This window comes from Sphaerodactylus townsendi, linkage group LG02, assembly GCF_021028975.2.
Source record: "Sphaerodactylus townsendi isolate TG3544 linkage group LG02, MPM_Stown_v2.3, whole genome shotgun sequence".
Taxonomy (NCBI): Eukaryota; Metazoa; Chordata; class Lepidosauria; order Squamata; family Sphaerodactylidae; genus Sphaerodactylus; species Sphaerodactylus townsendi.
The window spans coordinates 28,785,026-28,802,046 of NC_059426.1; the positions used below are offsets into that span (position 1 = coordinate 28,785,026).

Below are 17,021 nucleotides of genomic sequence, written 5' to 3' on the forward strand. Positions count from 1 at the left end.
TTTAAAAAGTAGAGCATACAAAAAATACATGAGAAAATTGTGGCTTCTACGTAGATGGAGAATAACAGACAGACAGTCTTGACAAGGAACATAGTTCCAAAGCATCCAGCACATGGAATAAGAGATTATGGCACAGTGAGTAATGCACTTTTTATAGTGCAATGCTGAGCACATCAACTCAGAATCCTACTCCGATCTATTCAATGGGACTTGCTCCCAGGAAAGAGTTCTTAGGATTGCACTGTCAATGCACTTTGCAACTGGATTTTACTGTGCGAGATGGCAAAATCCACTTGCAAACAGCCACTAAAGTGCATTGGAAGTGGACTGAAAGTACATTATTTAGTGTGCATGAAAGTGCCTATATCTAACAGCAGAACCCAGGATGCAGAAGCACTTGCATGAAGAGCTAATGCCTATAAGTTCCCGGACGAAAACTGCCTTCTTAAGTCAAGGGCACTACCTGATCCTGCAGTTGCCATCTAAAAAGGAAAAGAGATGGTAATCACAGAACATGTCAAACCACTTTAGGAGGCAGAGTTAACCCGCTGAATATTCCTCCCTTCTTACAGCAGGCATCTGGGAATAATGGTTGCTGAAAGACTTGTTTGCAGGCATGCAATTTTAGCAGATCTCCAGATAGCAGGTGGGAGTTTGTGGGTCCAGCAGCCAGACTACAGTCTTCTGCTAGACCTGGAATTCCATGTCTTCAACAGAAGGCAGAGGCGGAGCTTCCATGGGAACATATGGGGACATATACCCGGGGATGGCCCCCACACCCCTGCTCCTTCCCCCCGCCCCCCCCGGCTGCCTGACACCACTGCCGAAGGTACGTGGGGTGCGGGAGTGGGCACGGGGAGCACCCAGAGCAAGTGTTGCCCCAGGAACTATTTTCTCTTACTACGCCTCTGGCAGAAGATGTCAACATGTGGGCTCAACCAAGGCTTTTAATGAACAAACATCTTTGCCCTCACTTATTCTGACACTAAGGCCTATTTTCCTTTTCCTAACTTGCATTCCCTTTACATTTATTGCTTTTATCACCCCCCCCCCCCAAAAAAAAAAAAAACAACCCTGTTGCTATAGTAGCTATCTTTATTGGGAGAAACAACTGATGTAACAGAAAGAAATACAACATTGCAGTTAATATTTGGAAAATTTTCAGACCCTCCCAAGTAGGCTGAGTAATAAGTAAAAGCCTATCTTTTGCGATTCAGTATACCAAAACAATGGTCCGACCAACCAGGAAAACGACAGGGGACTGTCAAGCGGGGCTGTATGAGATTCATCTTATTCTGATACTGGAAATCTGTCTAGCTGCTCAACTCCTGAATTTTCTGAATTTCCCCCCTACTATTTCCTTTTCCCTCATGCATAATGATTGCTTGATGTTGTAAAAAGAGAGAAAGTATGGGAATTCTTCAAATCATTTATTTAGTAACACTCCCCCTTCCTATTTTTGTGCGAGCACCAATTAGGGGGGAAAAATCCCATTTTCATTCTTTTGCATATATGCTACTGCCCTCTCCTGATCAGAATGTGAAACACCTGCTTTGTCCGAGCTACCTGAAGCATGGCTTTTTCATGCAGGCAAAAAAGAAGACAACATCCCCTTTGCAAGTATGTTAACTTTTGATGCTATTGACGTCTATATCCTCTAGGCTTGGAATAGTAGTCCAAATGCTTCATAATACTGATTTTCTATACAGAATTATGTGTTCTGAAACTCAGATCTCCAGCTGGAATTGCAGTTCAGGTGTTATGTGGGGACTTTATGGGGACTCTATTACTTTATGCTTAGGTCTTAATGGAAACACAGCAGAAGGGAATAAAGATAAAAAAGGGCTCTTCCTAGGCTATACTCCAACTTTACTGTCAAACTTGCAGTCTATGCTGATCCCACAGTTACAGTGGTTTGGATTTATACCTCACCTTTCTCTCCTGTAAGGAGACTCAAGGTGGCTTACAAACTCCTTTCCCTTTCTCTCCCCACAACAGACACCTTGTGAGGTAGGCGGGGCTGAGAGAGCTCTGAGAGAACTGTGACTAGCCCAAGGTCACCTAGGAGGAATGCAGGAGTGCGAAAACACATGAATAGAAGAGACTGTTGTGGCTGGTTGTGGTACTTGGTTTTTAGACTCACAGGGAGGCCCTGGAAAATTCCATGCCAGTAGAACTCTCAGGAAAAGCCCCCCCTCCACGAGAATTCTCCAAAATCGGTTCCAATGGAAGACCCTTTCTGATTTGAACCTGAAGATGTTTGCTTGTCATTATTTTATTGATTTGTTTCTCTATGTATATCTTACTTTTCACCCCGATGGGAACCCAAAGTGGCTTATGATTCTGTTCTCCCCTCTTCTATTTTAGCTTCACAATGAGCACCCTTTGAGGTAAGTTCAGAGGCAGAGCGAGAGGGAACTGTGCCTGGGGCGGACATCCATCCTGCACCCCCAGAATGCTCCCATTCACCCCTGGTGGGCCACATAGCCACGCCCCCCGCAAGGCGTGCATTCGGGACATCGTGTCCCACCCGGCCCCCTGGGCGCTACGTCACTGGGAAAGTTAGTCTGAAAGAGAATGACTGATCCCAGTGAGCATCCATGGCAGAGTAGGGATCCAAAGCTGATCTTAGTCCGACACTCAAACCACTATGGGCTCACTGCCATTATTACAATAGCCCTCAATAGGACCTTGGTGATTTCCGCAGGGCCTGTAAGACTGAGTTGTTCCACCGGGCCTTTGGAGATACCAGCCGCTGAGTTGTGCCCCCCTCCCCCCCCCCCGATGTTCATGGGTCCCTAATATCATCGGGACCCATTATTGAGACCTATAGGTCCTAATACCATCAGGACCCACGGCCTCTCTCTCCTCCTTTTAGGAGGATTAGGTTTAGGTGGGATGCCATCTTAGGATAACTGCTGTTTTTATTATATTTATGGAAGCTCTGTATGATGATTTTATGTATGGTTTTATGTTGTACACCGCCCAGAACCCTTCGGGGATGGGGCGGTATATTAAGTTAAATAAAATAAATAAATAAATAAATAAAAATAGTCAGGTATTCTCGCTGGCCATGCTGGAAGGGGCTGATGGGAATTGTAGTCCATAACATCTGGAGTGCCAAAGGTTCGCCACCACGGATCTATAGACATGGGCAAGACTGAGAACATTCAGCAACTCATTTTCTGCTTCCACTGAAGATGCTGCTGTCAGAGAGAATTTGAACCTATACAAATCGCCCCAGATTTTTTTTTAAAAAATCTCTATTTACTCAGTTTTTTAAAAGAAATTTCACATCACGCTTCAATATTCCTATCTACACGTCACCACCATGTTTTGTGATGTTGCCCGGGCAGGGCAGTGTAGTTATTAGACCCTGGGATTCCCTCATCCTCCTATCCTAAAACACAAAGGGGACACGTAGGTCTTGAGTAATTAATTACTTAGCCTCACAGACATCCTGAGAGCATTGGAAGCAGATGTGGGATTACAGATTCACACAAATTAGCCGTTACAAGTCCTTTCAGAAACCCAGATGGATTGTGTGAATGCAAATAGCTTTCATCTGAAAGAAACAGTTACCAGATTTTGGCTGAGGTAAGGTAATAACTTCTGCAATCACGGCCAAGTGCACACTGGACAGCGCTGTGGATGTTTTCACCTCAGTTGATACCACTGACTATACTTACTGGGCAGCTATCTTAATAAACTTCTTCAGGAGTTGAACACGTTTGCTCAGCTGGGAACAGAAACAAATCTCGGTGACTACCCAGAACTGGATTTCATTAAACCGTCGTAGAAATAGGTCCAAATTTGCCGTCGCCTTTTTAAAATTGTGCCTTCCAAATGTGTGGTAGATTAGTTCCAACTAGAAAAGAAAAAAGGACATAGGGAAGAATTGGAGGTACAGAGATTATCTATATTCTTAAAACAGTTTTGGGGACAAAACAGCCTGGTGGGCCCTTATTGAGGGACTTCAATAAGGTATAGAGTTCACATTCCAAAGCAGCCATTTTCTCCAGATGACTTGATCTCTCTTGCCTGGAGAGCAGCTGTAATCCCAGGAACACTACCTGGAATCTGGCATCTCTACTAATGAGGTAGAATAAAATATACCACATTAGATTGCAGTTTTGAATGCTCCCTTATAAGCAGAAAACAGCACAGTAAAGGAGTAGCTTGTTAAAAGCTGAAATAAATAGTATTCCCCCTCACAACCATCTGAAGGGTACAGTTCACCTCTGAGTCCTGTTACCTAGTTCTCCTCCTTGTATAAGCTAGGCCACATCCTTAAATGGAAAAGCTTGAAACAGAATAGACAAGAGTCATGATTTCTTATTACCTCATGCACACAGTTGAAGAGCTCCCACTCATACACTGTCATCTGGTACGCTAAGTCTTTGGAGCTCATGAGCTCAAACGTTCCCATAGTTCCTGCTGAGGGACCTTCCTGTTCCTGTAGTGGTGTCTGTGGACAAGAATGGTGATACATTGAGACCTTGATTAATCTGATCTCTTTCTTGTCTCTTTTCTTAAAATACAGTAAGAATGAGAAACATGTCTTCTTCCAACATCATGGATTTCTAGAGATAATGCTGGTATAAGGTCTGCCCCCCAAACATTACAAGTGCAGTGTCATGTGAGATAATCACACACATACAACACAATGTCTACCTCACAACATGTAAACATGTTGTGAAGCAGATACATGTGTAATAAGCACCTATGATGATGCCTATACAACCCTCACATTTTGCCCTATGTAACACTCCCTAACATTTGTAAAAACACAATTTAACAGTGCTATCCTATGCAGAGACACAGCCTTCCAAGTCCTTGGATTCCAAAGGACTTAAAAAGGCATAACGCTTCTTAGATGGTACCCTTAAATCACTTGACAATCAGCAAAGGTTAGTTAATTGATATCTTTGAAACCTCTTGTTCCCACTGGCGTAATGCCCATTGGGTAAGGTGGGCAGCTGCCCAGGGCATCACCTTGTGGGGGGCATCAAAATGCTGGGTTCGTTTTTGGGTATTTTAGTGGTTTTCCATTTTTGGCCTGCAGGGGGCGCAGTTTTTAGGCTAGCGGCACCAAAATTTCAGCATATCATCAGGAGACTGTCCTTATGCTACCCCCCCCCAAGTTTGGTGAGCTTTGGTTCAGGGAGTCCAAAGTTATGGATTCCCAAAGGGGGTGCCCCTATCCCCCATTGTTTCCAATGGGAGCTAATAGGAGATAGGGGCTACAGTTTTGAGGGTCCATAACTTTGGACCTCCTAAACCAAACTGCACCAAACTTCTTGGGGGTACCATATGAGACAGTTTCCCAGATGATACCCTGAAATTCTGGTGCCGATACATCCAAAAATGTGCCCCCTGCAGGAACATCCCAGAAATTTGCCCAAGAATCTTTGTTCTGCATTGAGTTTTCTGTATTGCTGTCCATGGGGTTTGCAGGAGGGGGGGGGCATTTCTGAAGGCACAGTCTCTAAACTTTCATGGTCTCATCAAGAGACTGCCCTGATGATACCCCCCAGGTTTGGTGCAGTTTGGTTCAGGGGGGCCAAAGTTATGGACCCTCAAAACTGTAGCCCCCATCTCCTATTAGCTCCCATTGGAAACAATGGGGGATGGGGCACCCCCTTTGGGAGTCCATAACTCCAATTCCAATTCCAAAGCCTTTATTGGCATTATAAACTACAGAGTTAGTAGAAAAGTAGAAAAGAGGCATTTATCTACTAACTGAGACATTAAAACATTAAAATGCATTAAAACATTAAATACATTAAATACATTAAAACAATGTTAAACGTTCACAACCACGCCTTGTAAACCGCACACATATAAATTAATTAACCATTACTACTATGTAGACAATGATTGCGCCTGACCAAATAGTGCCTCAAAAAACTTGCAATGAGTCCATAACTTTGGACTCCTTGAACCAAACCTCACCAAACTTGGGGAGTAGCATAAGGACAGTCTCCTGATGATACTCTGAAATATTGGTGCTGATATGTCTAAAAATGCACCCCCTGCAGGCACCAATGTCCTGGTGCAAAAAGAAATTTGGTTGTGGTGGAGTGGCCGCCCATGGGGGCGGGGGGGGGGGGGGCATCCAACTCAGGTTTTGCCCAGGGCTACAGTTTGCCCAAGACTGCTTCGTTACGCCCCTGCTTGTTCCTACATGGTATTTATAGAATAATGCATTATGCCATTCACCTCTGCTCTAAGGCTCAAAGTTCTAATCAGCTTACTTTCCCTAACTTCTGTCTTCGGTGACATTTTGACAGGGCCCAGAGAGGAACATTGGTGTGATACTGATCTGCAGCCAGATCTTGTAATCTACACTGTACTTTAAGCACCACTGAGCTATGTACTTTTTTGTATAGCCTAGGGGGAAGGCTGCTTGTCCACACATAATTTCTGTTAAAGTGACCTTCTACTTTTATGCTTCAGCAAGGCTGTTTGTAAACCAATAAGCTGAAGAGCTATGTAGTTAACTAGGTTAGGTCAACAATACCAAGTAATAGCAACTCATGCGACATGGTTTCCAGACCCAGACCTGGATCCTATACGTGATTGCTGCAACTGAGCATGCATGGAAATATATGGCATTCCTTGTGGAAAAGCACATTCGTGATATATTCTGTGGAATAAGAAAAAACGTACCATCTACAGTGGGTTGGATCCAAGCTCCCATGAACAGAGGGCACAAGTGGATCTTTCCCACCTATCTCTCTTCCCCCAACGCTTCCCATAAAAGTGCTGTTGAGGACAGGAGGAAACTCAAGACCAAAATACCATCTGAGGCAAGTAAAGCCATAGAACATCATATTAAGTCACACCTGTCACTCACTCTTGCACAAGAAGAACAAGCTACATGAACAGGATAAAACCTCTTGCAGCACTTTCAGTTAGTTCATGCTTCAACTTCCTGTGCCACATGGTCAATTATTCTGGAGGCGGCCTAGCGCTTCCCAGCAGTGCCCTTCTGGGCTTTGGCACACATGAGCCTGAATCTGGCACAAGTGTACCCATGCTGAAAATGCACACATTCCCCTTTGAGACAAAATGGTGGCTGTGCACATTGACCAGGATTGGGGCAAAGTATGAGTACCAAAACCGGAAATGTTTAACAAGAGTTATATACAATTTTCTCCTTTGTTGTGGAAATGCTTCTTAACAACAGCACTACCCTATTTTCAAAAAGAAACTTTGAGCAGATGCTCATTATGCCACCCAGGAAATACAGCAATAAAAACAGTAACTGCGAGTCACACAATAGTACATATTTAAAATAAATACAAAACAAAAATAAACATACCTGTTACATTACCACACGTTTTTTCTACTATAGAGAACTGTATTTTATTTACAACTTCTACAAATTAAATGTGATGTACGTGTACAGAAGAACTTTAGTAAGCTGAAACAAATAGTATATTGTGTGGTTTGTATATGTATTTTACAGGGTGTACAGAGATACAACACCTACATTATCAAAAGAATGAAGCAAACATAACCCTTTGTTAACTTTCGTCCAAACTTGGTTTAATGTTCACAAATTGATTTCTGACCACAGATAAAACCTGACCTGAAGATTTTCTTATATGGCATTTAAAAATGAAAAAGCACACTTTTTTTGTGCAACTGCCACATCAGAGTACATGCATTTTCAAAGGTGGCTCTACATATGAAACAGAAAATACATTCAATGTCTGTCCTTGCAAAAATGAGGACTTTTTAGTTTTGGGATCAGTAATTTCAGTTAGCGCCCCAACCATGAATCAAGTTACACTTTCAGTTACTTGTTATTCCAGAAGAGGGCAGTGCAGTTCATTGACAATTCACCCCCTCCTCTGAATTTCCATACTATTAGATCCTAAATAAGTACCCACATAACCAGAAATATGTGACATTGGCTCAGTAGGTCAATTCTGTCTTAATGCTCAACATATTGAGAAGGAAGCAAATTAGATGACCCAGACTTCCTTATTTTCTCATTGGCCAATGAGATCGCACTCTTTCCACTCTGGGTATTTTTGTCCTCAGACACACCTATATATTGGCATAAAATTTGAATTGGACATAAAAAAGAAAAGAAAAACACACTGTCTGAGGTCTGGACTGGGGAGTCAGTTTTCAGACTACCTGAGAAACCTTCCTTGTGCTTTCGAAGCCTAAGTATCAAGGGATTTTACATGCTTATTACATGATTATTCCCACACATCAGTATCTGGTGGGAAATACATGTCTGGTATGATACTGATATCACACACACACAGCCACAGGGAGACGTCTGGGGACAAAGTGTTATCTAGGGACCACTGGGACCGAGTCAACTGACATTCAAGCACAGTTTAACTGGCTTATGGCCAGGCTGCAAATTTAAAGTAGTTTTATTCTGGCTAATCTTGGTACTCTGTTTCCTAAGGCAGAATCCTCAAAAGACTTTGCACAGGTGGGGGGTAAGCAGATAATGTGCTTTTAAAAGCTTTATGGCAGTCAGTGGAAGGGAAAAGCGGTTTCTTTCCTAAAAGCAGACTTATCGGTTCAGCTTGATGGCCAGCTGCTGTCAAAAAAAGAGAACAGAATAGTTCCAGCTCTGCTCCATTCTCTCCTCCCTGCACTAAAGCTGTTCAGATCGTAGATCTAAAATAATACAAACTATAAAGCCACAAAGATTTCAAACAGATTTTTCAATGTGACTCTTCCGTAAGTAGTTTGTGGGTAAGTATAAGGGCTAACTGCCATGACCAACTGCACAGCTTTGCAAATGGGTTATCACCAGTCAACTTATGCAAGGGCTTCTCTCTTCTCATGTGAAAGCAACAACCGTGAATGGGAGATTAGTTTTTGTAAACAATCCTAAATACTTTTTGTTCTGGCAATGAAGGCATCAGAATTTTAAAAACTCGGCATGCTAGAGGAGGACTGGCCGTTTGACTTTCAGGGAAAGTTCCCAGTGAGCTGCCGGTGGCCAGGAAGAAGCAGAGCCAAGTCCAGAGGCATATCTAGGGAAAATGTAAGCCGGTGCAAAATCCGAGTTTTCCACCCCAAATATGTGCGGCCACCCTCCCCCACCATGACCAAACAACTTTTTTGCACCAGGTCTTGAAGTCAGTGTATGGACCGGGGGGGGGGGGAGTAGGAGTGTGGGGGTAATTTTCCGGGGGGCCCCCCACGTGACTGGAGACATTTGACCCCATATGTCCCCCTGGGCGGTACGCCCCTGCCAAGTCACAGCATCTTGACAAGGGTTCCAGCAGTCACTGAGCACAGACCCTTTAGTAAAACTATGACTGGTGTCAGCTCACTAGTTACTTCTTCCTATACAAGCTGGCAGCTGGGCAGGAGGAGACAAACCGGTTCATGGCTGCAACAGAAGGCTCTGAGGTGAGCGTCCCCTGTGGTATTGGCTTGCAGCTGCCAGCTTGGCTTGTCCATTTTCTAGGGTCTGACTGGTTTTCTGAAAAACCCACCACAACTCCCATTTAATGTCTAACCCCAGGAGACAAATGGAATCTGGGGTACACCAAACAGCCCCCCACTGGTCTCTTTTCTGCTTACAAAATAGCGCAGGGTGGGAGGGAATGGTGAAGCCTTTCATGTTGCCATGCACAGGAGCCAATTTCTCCCCAACACACCCTTTTTTAAAATGATGAGCATTGGCCACGAATTAAAGATGAGCTGGATTGGGAGAAACTTGTCTAATCAGACCATTACACTTTCCAGATTCAAATTAGAATAACATACGTTCTAAAGCTTTTGCCAGACATATTATATGGTTTTCCAAAGGGAAGGTCAGCGCAAGTATTAAAAATGTCAGTATAAGTTAGGTAAAGTTAAAGTATTTAAAATCACATTCATTTTAACAGCAGGTGCTGAATCCTCTCATTAAAATTATGCAATTTTGGCAAGACAAAAATTTTGGCTGGAAGGACTGAGTAAACCCCAGAAGGCACTCAGAAAGCCCAAAGTTGGAAAGATGGCACCCGGAGCCTTCAAGTACAGGGAAGGGGGCATATTGTATATGGAAAGTAGCAGAAAGGGATAGTCTGTTTACTGGTATGAACTTCTGAATTCTTATCACCCTATATAAGGTGCAGATCATAGTCCAGTTACTCTTCTGTCCAATTTGATGGAACTGAATTCCTCTTGAAAGAACAGTTAAATCAGAAGAATCTTCATGGACTTGAAGACAAACAAGAACATGTTCTTCAACTAAAATCACCAGAAAAACTATCTGCTCCAGGTTTGTATTCACTGTTATACCTAAGTGTTTGCTATATAATTTTTTTTGCATTTTTCTGTACCATGGAAGGTTTGAGTTGAAGAAAAATGTATTTATATAGATCTGACTTGCAGGTCTGTCCCCGATTTAGTTGCATAGAATCCACAGTGGCAGAAGGTATACAAAGATAAATGATCGGCTACTGCCTGAGTTTTTTGGCTAGCATGTGGCTGCAGGCATCAGATGGCACTTGTCCGCATCACTGTTTAACTAACCTGGTTAACTGACCTGCCCTCTTAACTGAATCCTGGTTAACAAAGCTTTTTAATGTATTGGCAGCCTGCACTTTTATTTTGGTATCTAACAATAGACATAGTTCTAAAAAATTCTTTGCACCTGAAGCAATGGTAAAATTTTCTTTTCTGTAGTACTTCAGAAAGAAATTAAAAACCCCATCCAAAGAAGGGGGGGAGCAGTGCACCCTCGCATTGGCACATTTTCCCTCCCCAGGGCAGTGACCCCGGTAGAGGAGGAGAAGACATGCCAATGGCTGGCCATCACACAGCTCCGCTATTGCAGAACCCGGAAGTCTGGACTGGGGTGGTGCTGTGTTGGCATCCCAATCAGATGCCAGCCTAGAAGGGGGCAGGCTGGGGCTTTCCTGGGGATGGGGCCAACTAAAGTTGAGGGCTGGTAGTCTGGCACACCAGCCCTTGGATTTACACCTGTTTTTCGGTGGCATATGTCCTGTCATCTCTAAGGGGCTTTTCGGGAGCAGACAGGTTTCAGGGTTTCCCTCCTTTCCACGCCACTGAAAAGCCTTTGGAGGCAGCAAGGCAGCACTGCATCGGAACAGCAGCCCCCCCCCCCCAAGTTTGGTGGGGGCACTCACCTATAAAATAGCTTATTAGAAGCAGACCACAAGGCTGAGTCAAGGATTAGAGCAATAAAAGCAGTACCCATGTGGACACCACTTGGCTATGAAAACTGTTTTTAAGTAAGTTAAAAGGAATGGAAAACACAGTTTTTTAAAAAAATCATTCAAGTCAATAAAAGTAGACCTCCTTAGAGAGTGGTGGAATTACTTCTGGTAAGTATTTGTAAGCATCTTTTCTGTGCTTATGGAAAACCAGACTTTTTAAAAAACGTGAACCTCTTTTGTGGTCTTAGTTACAGAGATCTGGGATGCTATTTTAAAATAATTATGACTGCATCATACCTGAATCTAAATAATATTTCATCTTATTGCATGCAACTTCTTTTTATCATTAATGAAGAGAAAATATAGGATAGTGGTATGTAATCACTTTCACATTGGAAACTTGAGCAATATTACTCTTGTATGTTCACAGAGGGATGTGATATGTACTATAAATGGGAAAATAATAAACACCCTGCTTTATAAAAATTATTTTATTATCTTTACTCTTTGCAGTGGTCTTTTACAACATTTCTATTTCCCATAGGCTTTGAAAATCTAGAGAGGACATTTTGCTAGAAAGCTGAAAAGAAGAAAAATGCAGGCTAAGAAAGACTTGTATCAAGAATCCAGTTCTTTTTTTTTTTAAGAAACCCTCTGAATTGGGAATGTTTGTCAGAGATTAACATACTTACATACCAGTGAGTCAAACTGGTCTCGGGGGCATGCAAAGAGACGTCCATTAACGCTGAGAGTTGTAAACACTGAAACATCATTAGGTTTGAACACCACTTTTTCTGTAAACATAAAAGCATGAGAGATATGTTGCAAAATGTTGAACTTAATGGATCATGATCTAATTCAGCAAGGGTGCTCTTAAATTGCTATGTCTGCATCCACCATATTTTGTCAACTAGAACTAGCTCTTGTAATTGTCTGGGATTGAAATACAGGAAAAATAAAGAGAGGGTAATAGACGAACTGGAGCTTCCACACAACCTTGGATTTGTTACTTACACCAGGCAGATTAACAACAAATTGTTGCATAAACCATGGTTCAAGCCAACTCTGATTTATCACCGTGTGTGAATGCAACTACATGTTCTCAGCAACTTTTTTTTAAGTCACACCAGTCTCCCAGTTTTCTATTTCTTAAAACGCATTTCATTTGTATTCGGCCTTTCTTCCAAAGAAAAGCTTCCAATTGGTTCTTTATTCAGTGGCTCACCAGGATCAGAAACCCAACCAGAACTGGTTGTGGTGGGTTTTCCGGGCTGTGTGGCCATGGTCTGGTGGATTTTATTCCTGACGTTTCGCCTGCATCTGTGGCTGGCATCTTCAGAGGTGTATCACAGACGGAAGTCTGTTACACACTGTGTAACTGTTACACACAGTTACACACACTGTTACATACACTGTTACACACAGACTTCCCACTGTGATACACCTCTGAAGATGCCAGCCACAGATGCAGGCAAAACGTCAGGAACAAGATCCACCAGACCATGGCCACACAGCTCGGAAAACCCACCACAACCAGTTGAATCCGGCTGTGAAAGCCTTCGACAACCAGAACTATCCAATATATTTTTTTTGGCAACCAGATTATAAGAAAATGTGAACAGTTAATCAGATGAAACCCTGCTACCTCAGCAGAACATCCCAGGAAGAATTATGTTGTCATGTTTATAGTCATATTTATAGTCTGGGATATCCCTAAGGGCATGTAATGCATCTGCACTTCAGAAAGGACCCTGCTAAAATGTGTTCGACTGCGCCTTACAGCAAGCTATGTGACACTGAGGAGAGAGGCTGAAAACCAGCTACTCTATGACTCCCCCAGGTTTCTTTGTAGCTCCACCCACTCAGGCAGCCTGATCATCCCCTTCACATGCCTGTTTGTTTATTTATTGTCCAGACTGTCCACATCTTTCCTTTTCCAGGATACTACGGCAGCTTCCATGTTTTCTTCCATTTCTTTCACTACATTCCTTAGGCCGAGAGAGACAAGGCTTCTCCGCATCCCCATTTTCCTCACATTTAAGTTCCTGTTTCTGAGGGCTGGGGAGTCTTTCTTTTCCACACATATTTTGCTCTCTCTAGCAGAGGCGTAGCAAGGGGGGAAAGCGCCTAGTGCACTGGTGCATCCTCCATCCCTGCCACGCCAACATCTGTCCCCTGCACACACCCCATCCTGGGTAGGAGGAGTCAGAAAAATCACACTTCAGGGCCAGATGTTCTCACAACCACAGAAATGTGACCCTGGATCCAAGCCATTGATTGGCAATAATTCCTTGCAAGTCCAGCAACTTGCAAGAATTAAAACTCATCTCTATTTAGCCCTTTAGAAAAAATGTGCATCCCTGACAGGTGCAGAAGGGCTTATTAACTGGCTTATAAATAACTCTGCCCTAGCATGTACCTATGAGACTGCCAGAGACTCCAAAGAAGGAAATCCTGTTGAAATTGCAAAACAGTGAAAACACAGGCACCAATTTATTTACAAAACAACAGTCGTGGACAAGAGTTCCTTTTGCATTTTAATGTAGTTTTAATGAATTGTCAGACCCAGCAGCGAACCCAGCAGGATCTCAAAGTAGTTCTCCCTTTCCAAATACTTATCTTGGCATAATTTTCAACCTAAAAGGTCATATATTACTCTTGTAATCAAAAAATAGAAAATGGAGATAGGCCCTTCTCCAGAAGAACGTTCAGGCACAATCCATCGTATTATGGAAACAGCACATGTCCATGGGAATTTCGCACCAGTTTGACCAAATCCTACAATTGTTATTTTCCTGTTTGAAGGAATGCATATATGATTTGTATTGCAGTGACATTTTCCTGTTTGAAGGAATGCAATTGTCATTTTCCTGTTTGAAGGAATGCATGTATGATTTGTATTGCAGTGAGAAGAAAGGCTGGAAGGCACTGCTCCTGGACTTCTTTAACAGGTTTTGGTACCACCTACCATGAAGACCTTCTAGGGAAGCTGGCTGGATTTCCAGTTATGTACTGTGGATCTACTCTTACTTGACTTGGGTGAAGAAACGGTGGTGAGGAAGTCCACCGCCAACAAACTAGCCTCTCCCATTTGCTGCTTCTCATGCTGCCTCTCCTGTAAGCCAGAGCAGGTGGGGAAGCAGCCAGCCGCCACTGCAACCCAGTAGCGACTCTCAGAATTTTGGCGGGGATGGGAGTTTGACTGGGAGGTGCCATTTGAGAGCTTGTTCTGGGTGCCACTTTTGATGGATACGCCCCTGCAGTTGAGCAGCGCAAGTGGCAATGCTGCTGGTGCAAAGGTGCAAATGCTGCTGGTGCAAAGCCCTTCCAATGCGGCTTTGCCCCCACCACCCACCCCGCCCCAGATTACATTGCAAATTTATCTAAATCAGCTTCCTTACTGAACATGTTCTCACTGATTGTGCAAAATCAGAGCTATCCATTAGCCAGGCTCATTTAAAAACAAACAAACAGCATAACCCTTTCACTGCTGCAAGAATACTCCCCCCCCCCCCCCCCGCACACACACTTTTATAGAAGGATGGAGACAACTATCAGCACAAAGATACCATGATACGCTATCAAATATGAATTCTTTTTTTTAATGATCTGGGAAGGACGAAGTCAAATTATTATATCAAATTTGATTGGTTGCCTACCAATTAAATAATTTAAGTTGATTAGCCATGTACCCTTTTTCATCAGTTAATTAGTTAATTAAATTTAAATATATTTGCATATTCAAGAAGCCTCAGTGTAGGTGGCCTTCCCTCACTTTAGCTAGAAGCGACTCACTCCCCTCTAGGGTTTTGGAGGGAAGATACAGGAAAATTCCCTTTGAAAAAAGGCTATGTGATTGTCCAGTAAAATAAATCTATACGATGGAACATAGGTTTTCAGGTTTCCTTTGCTGGAAGAGCCTCGTAAAGATATGTTGGGTCCGATATTAAAGAGATTTGCTGGTAATAATAACAAATATATATTAAGAAGGTTACTTCAGGGAACAGACCCTAATATTACATCATCAGTTGCAAGATTTTGTGTTTACTTGTGTAAATTTAAGAATTTTGAAGAACAATGAAAAATAGGGTGAAGTGACTTTTTAAATAGATAACTGAGAAACACCATTAGAAGTTTTGGTCATCTTGGCTATTGAAATATGCAGGAGTATTATTTTAATTGTATCTTATATTAGTTAAGAAGGTTCTAAGCTGGTTTATTTTAAATTGTATTGTAAATGCTTTGGTCGAAGACTGTAAATATATTATTATTATTATTATTATTATTATTATTATTATTATTATTATTATTATTATTATTATTATTATTATTATTATTATTATTATTATTATTATTATTATTATTATTATTATTATTAGGTGGTCTTCCTGAGGCACTGAAGGTAAGGCAGGATAACCTGCAATTTTAATAAACAAGCATCAACCTTCAGGGAAAACGGAAAAGACCATTTTAATGCTCCCTTTGGCATACTCTATGGCTGTAACATATCAGAACCAAAACACCCTCAAAAAATTAAAAAGTATATCCATAATTAACAGGTGTACCAATTAAAACTGGCATCCACAAAAATCAGCGAAGATTAATGTAATGATTAAAACAATTAAAGCTTATGTTTACACCCTATCCAATAACGCAATTACGTCATGCACGTAATCAACAGGGTATGTTTCTATCTGAAATTTTAGATTTCAGATTACAAATTGAGGGGGTGGGGAGAAGCATGATGAAACGACAGCTCTCTCTGCTCACGAGCTCTTCCTAAGAGAGACACAGAGAGAGTAAAAAAATGAGCCCAGTTGGTCAGATATTAAAACCAATTTGAAAAAAGTCTTTTAAAAAATCACTATGAGCCTTTCCATTCCGTCATGGTCTGCTGCTTCAAGGTAAATTAGGAGTGTTAAAGATTATGCAAATGCCTTACCTCCTCCAGAGCTCATCTTTACTAATATCAAGCCATCTCCAGAGCCCAGTTTGTCACCCACTGCACTGATGACTTCTTTAACGGAAGACGCCACGGGAATTCGGATAGTGGTATAGGTGTGATCTATGCAGTATACCTTAAACAAAACTTCAGACAGAAAGGAGAGACCAGATTATAAATGGTGCTAGAACACCAGGACCTTACTTCAGTCTCTAGATATACAATGACCTTCAGAACATACTGGAAGTCCTAAGCTACACCTCACTATTGCACCTAACTCATGGTACAGTCCTGACCAGATTTATATGCTTCAACTTCAATGGGCATAGGAGTATGTAACTCTGTTTAGGACTACACTAATAAACTAAGGAAAGAGAAGAAGCATCAGTTATGATCTGACTACTTGCATCCTACTTCACCAGAGTGGCGTCGTGGTTAAGAGCGGTGGACTCTAATCTGGAGAACTGGGTTTGATTCCCCGCTCCTCCACGTGAACAGTGGACTCTCAACTGGGTTTGATTCCCCGCTCCTCCACGTGAACAGTGGACTCTCAACTGGTGAACTGGATTTGTTTCCCCACTCTTCTGTATGAAACCTGCTGGGTGACCTTGGGCTAGTCACAGTTCTCTCAGAACTCTCTTAGCCCCACTTACCTCACAAGTTATCTGTGGTGGGGAGAGGAAGGGAAAGGAGTTTGTAAGTCACCTTAAGCTTACAGGAGAGAAATGTAGTCTGTTCTGAAAAACACAGTTTTGGACCTACTCTGTTTCTCCTAAAATAAGAAATCCCCTGAGAATAAGACGTAGTAGAGGTTTTGCTGAAGTGCTAAATATAAAACATCCCCTGAAAGTAAGATGTAGCAAAGTTTTTGTTTGGAAGCATGCCCGTCGAACAGAACACCAGAACATGAAGCTGTGGAG

General features: G+C 42.3%; 1 protein-coding gene across 4 annotated transcripts in view; it reads right to left on the reverse strand.

The window, feature by feature from the left end:
- The window catches only part of RAPGEF4 (Rap guanine nucleotide exchange factor 4), a 206,971-nt gene that overhangs the window by 17,874 nt on the left and 172,076 nt on the right, over nucleotides 1-17,021 (reverse strand). For all 4 annotated transcript variants that reach the window (XM_048484158.1, XM_048484159.1, XM_048484161.1 and 1 more), the window contains 4 exons: nucleotides 16,102-16,248; nucleotides 11,856-11,953; nucleotides 4,343-4,468; nucleotides 3,690-3,868 (listed from right to left, as the gene is read on the reverse strand). In XM_048484158.1, the coding sequence (XP_048340115.1) occupies nucleotides 3,690-3,868; nucleotides 4,343-4,468; nucleotides 11,856-11,953; nucleotides 16,102-16,248 (550 nt within the window). The remainder of the gene's footprint in view (nucleotides 1-3,689; nucleotides 3,869-4,342; nucleotides 4,469-11,855; nucleotides 11,954-16,101; nucleotides 16,249-17,021) is intronic.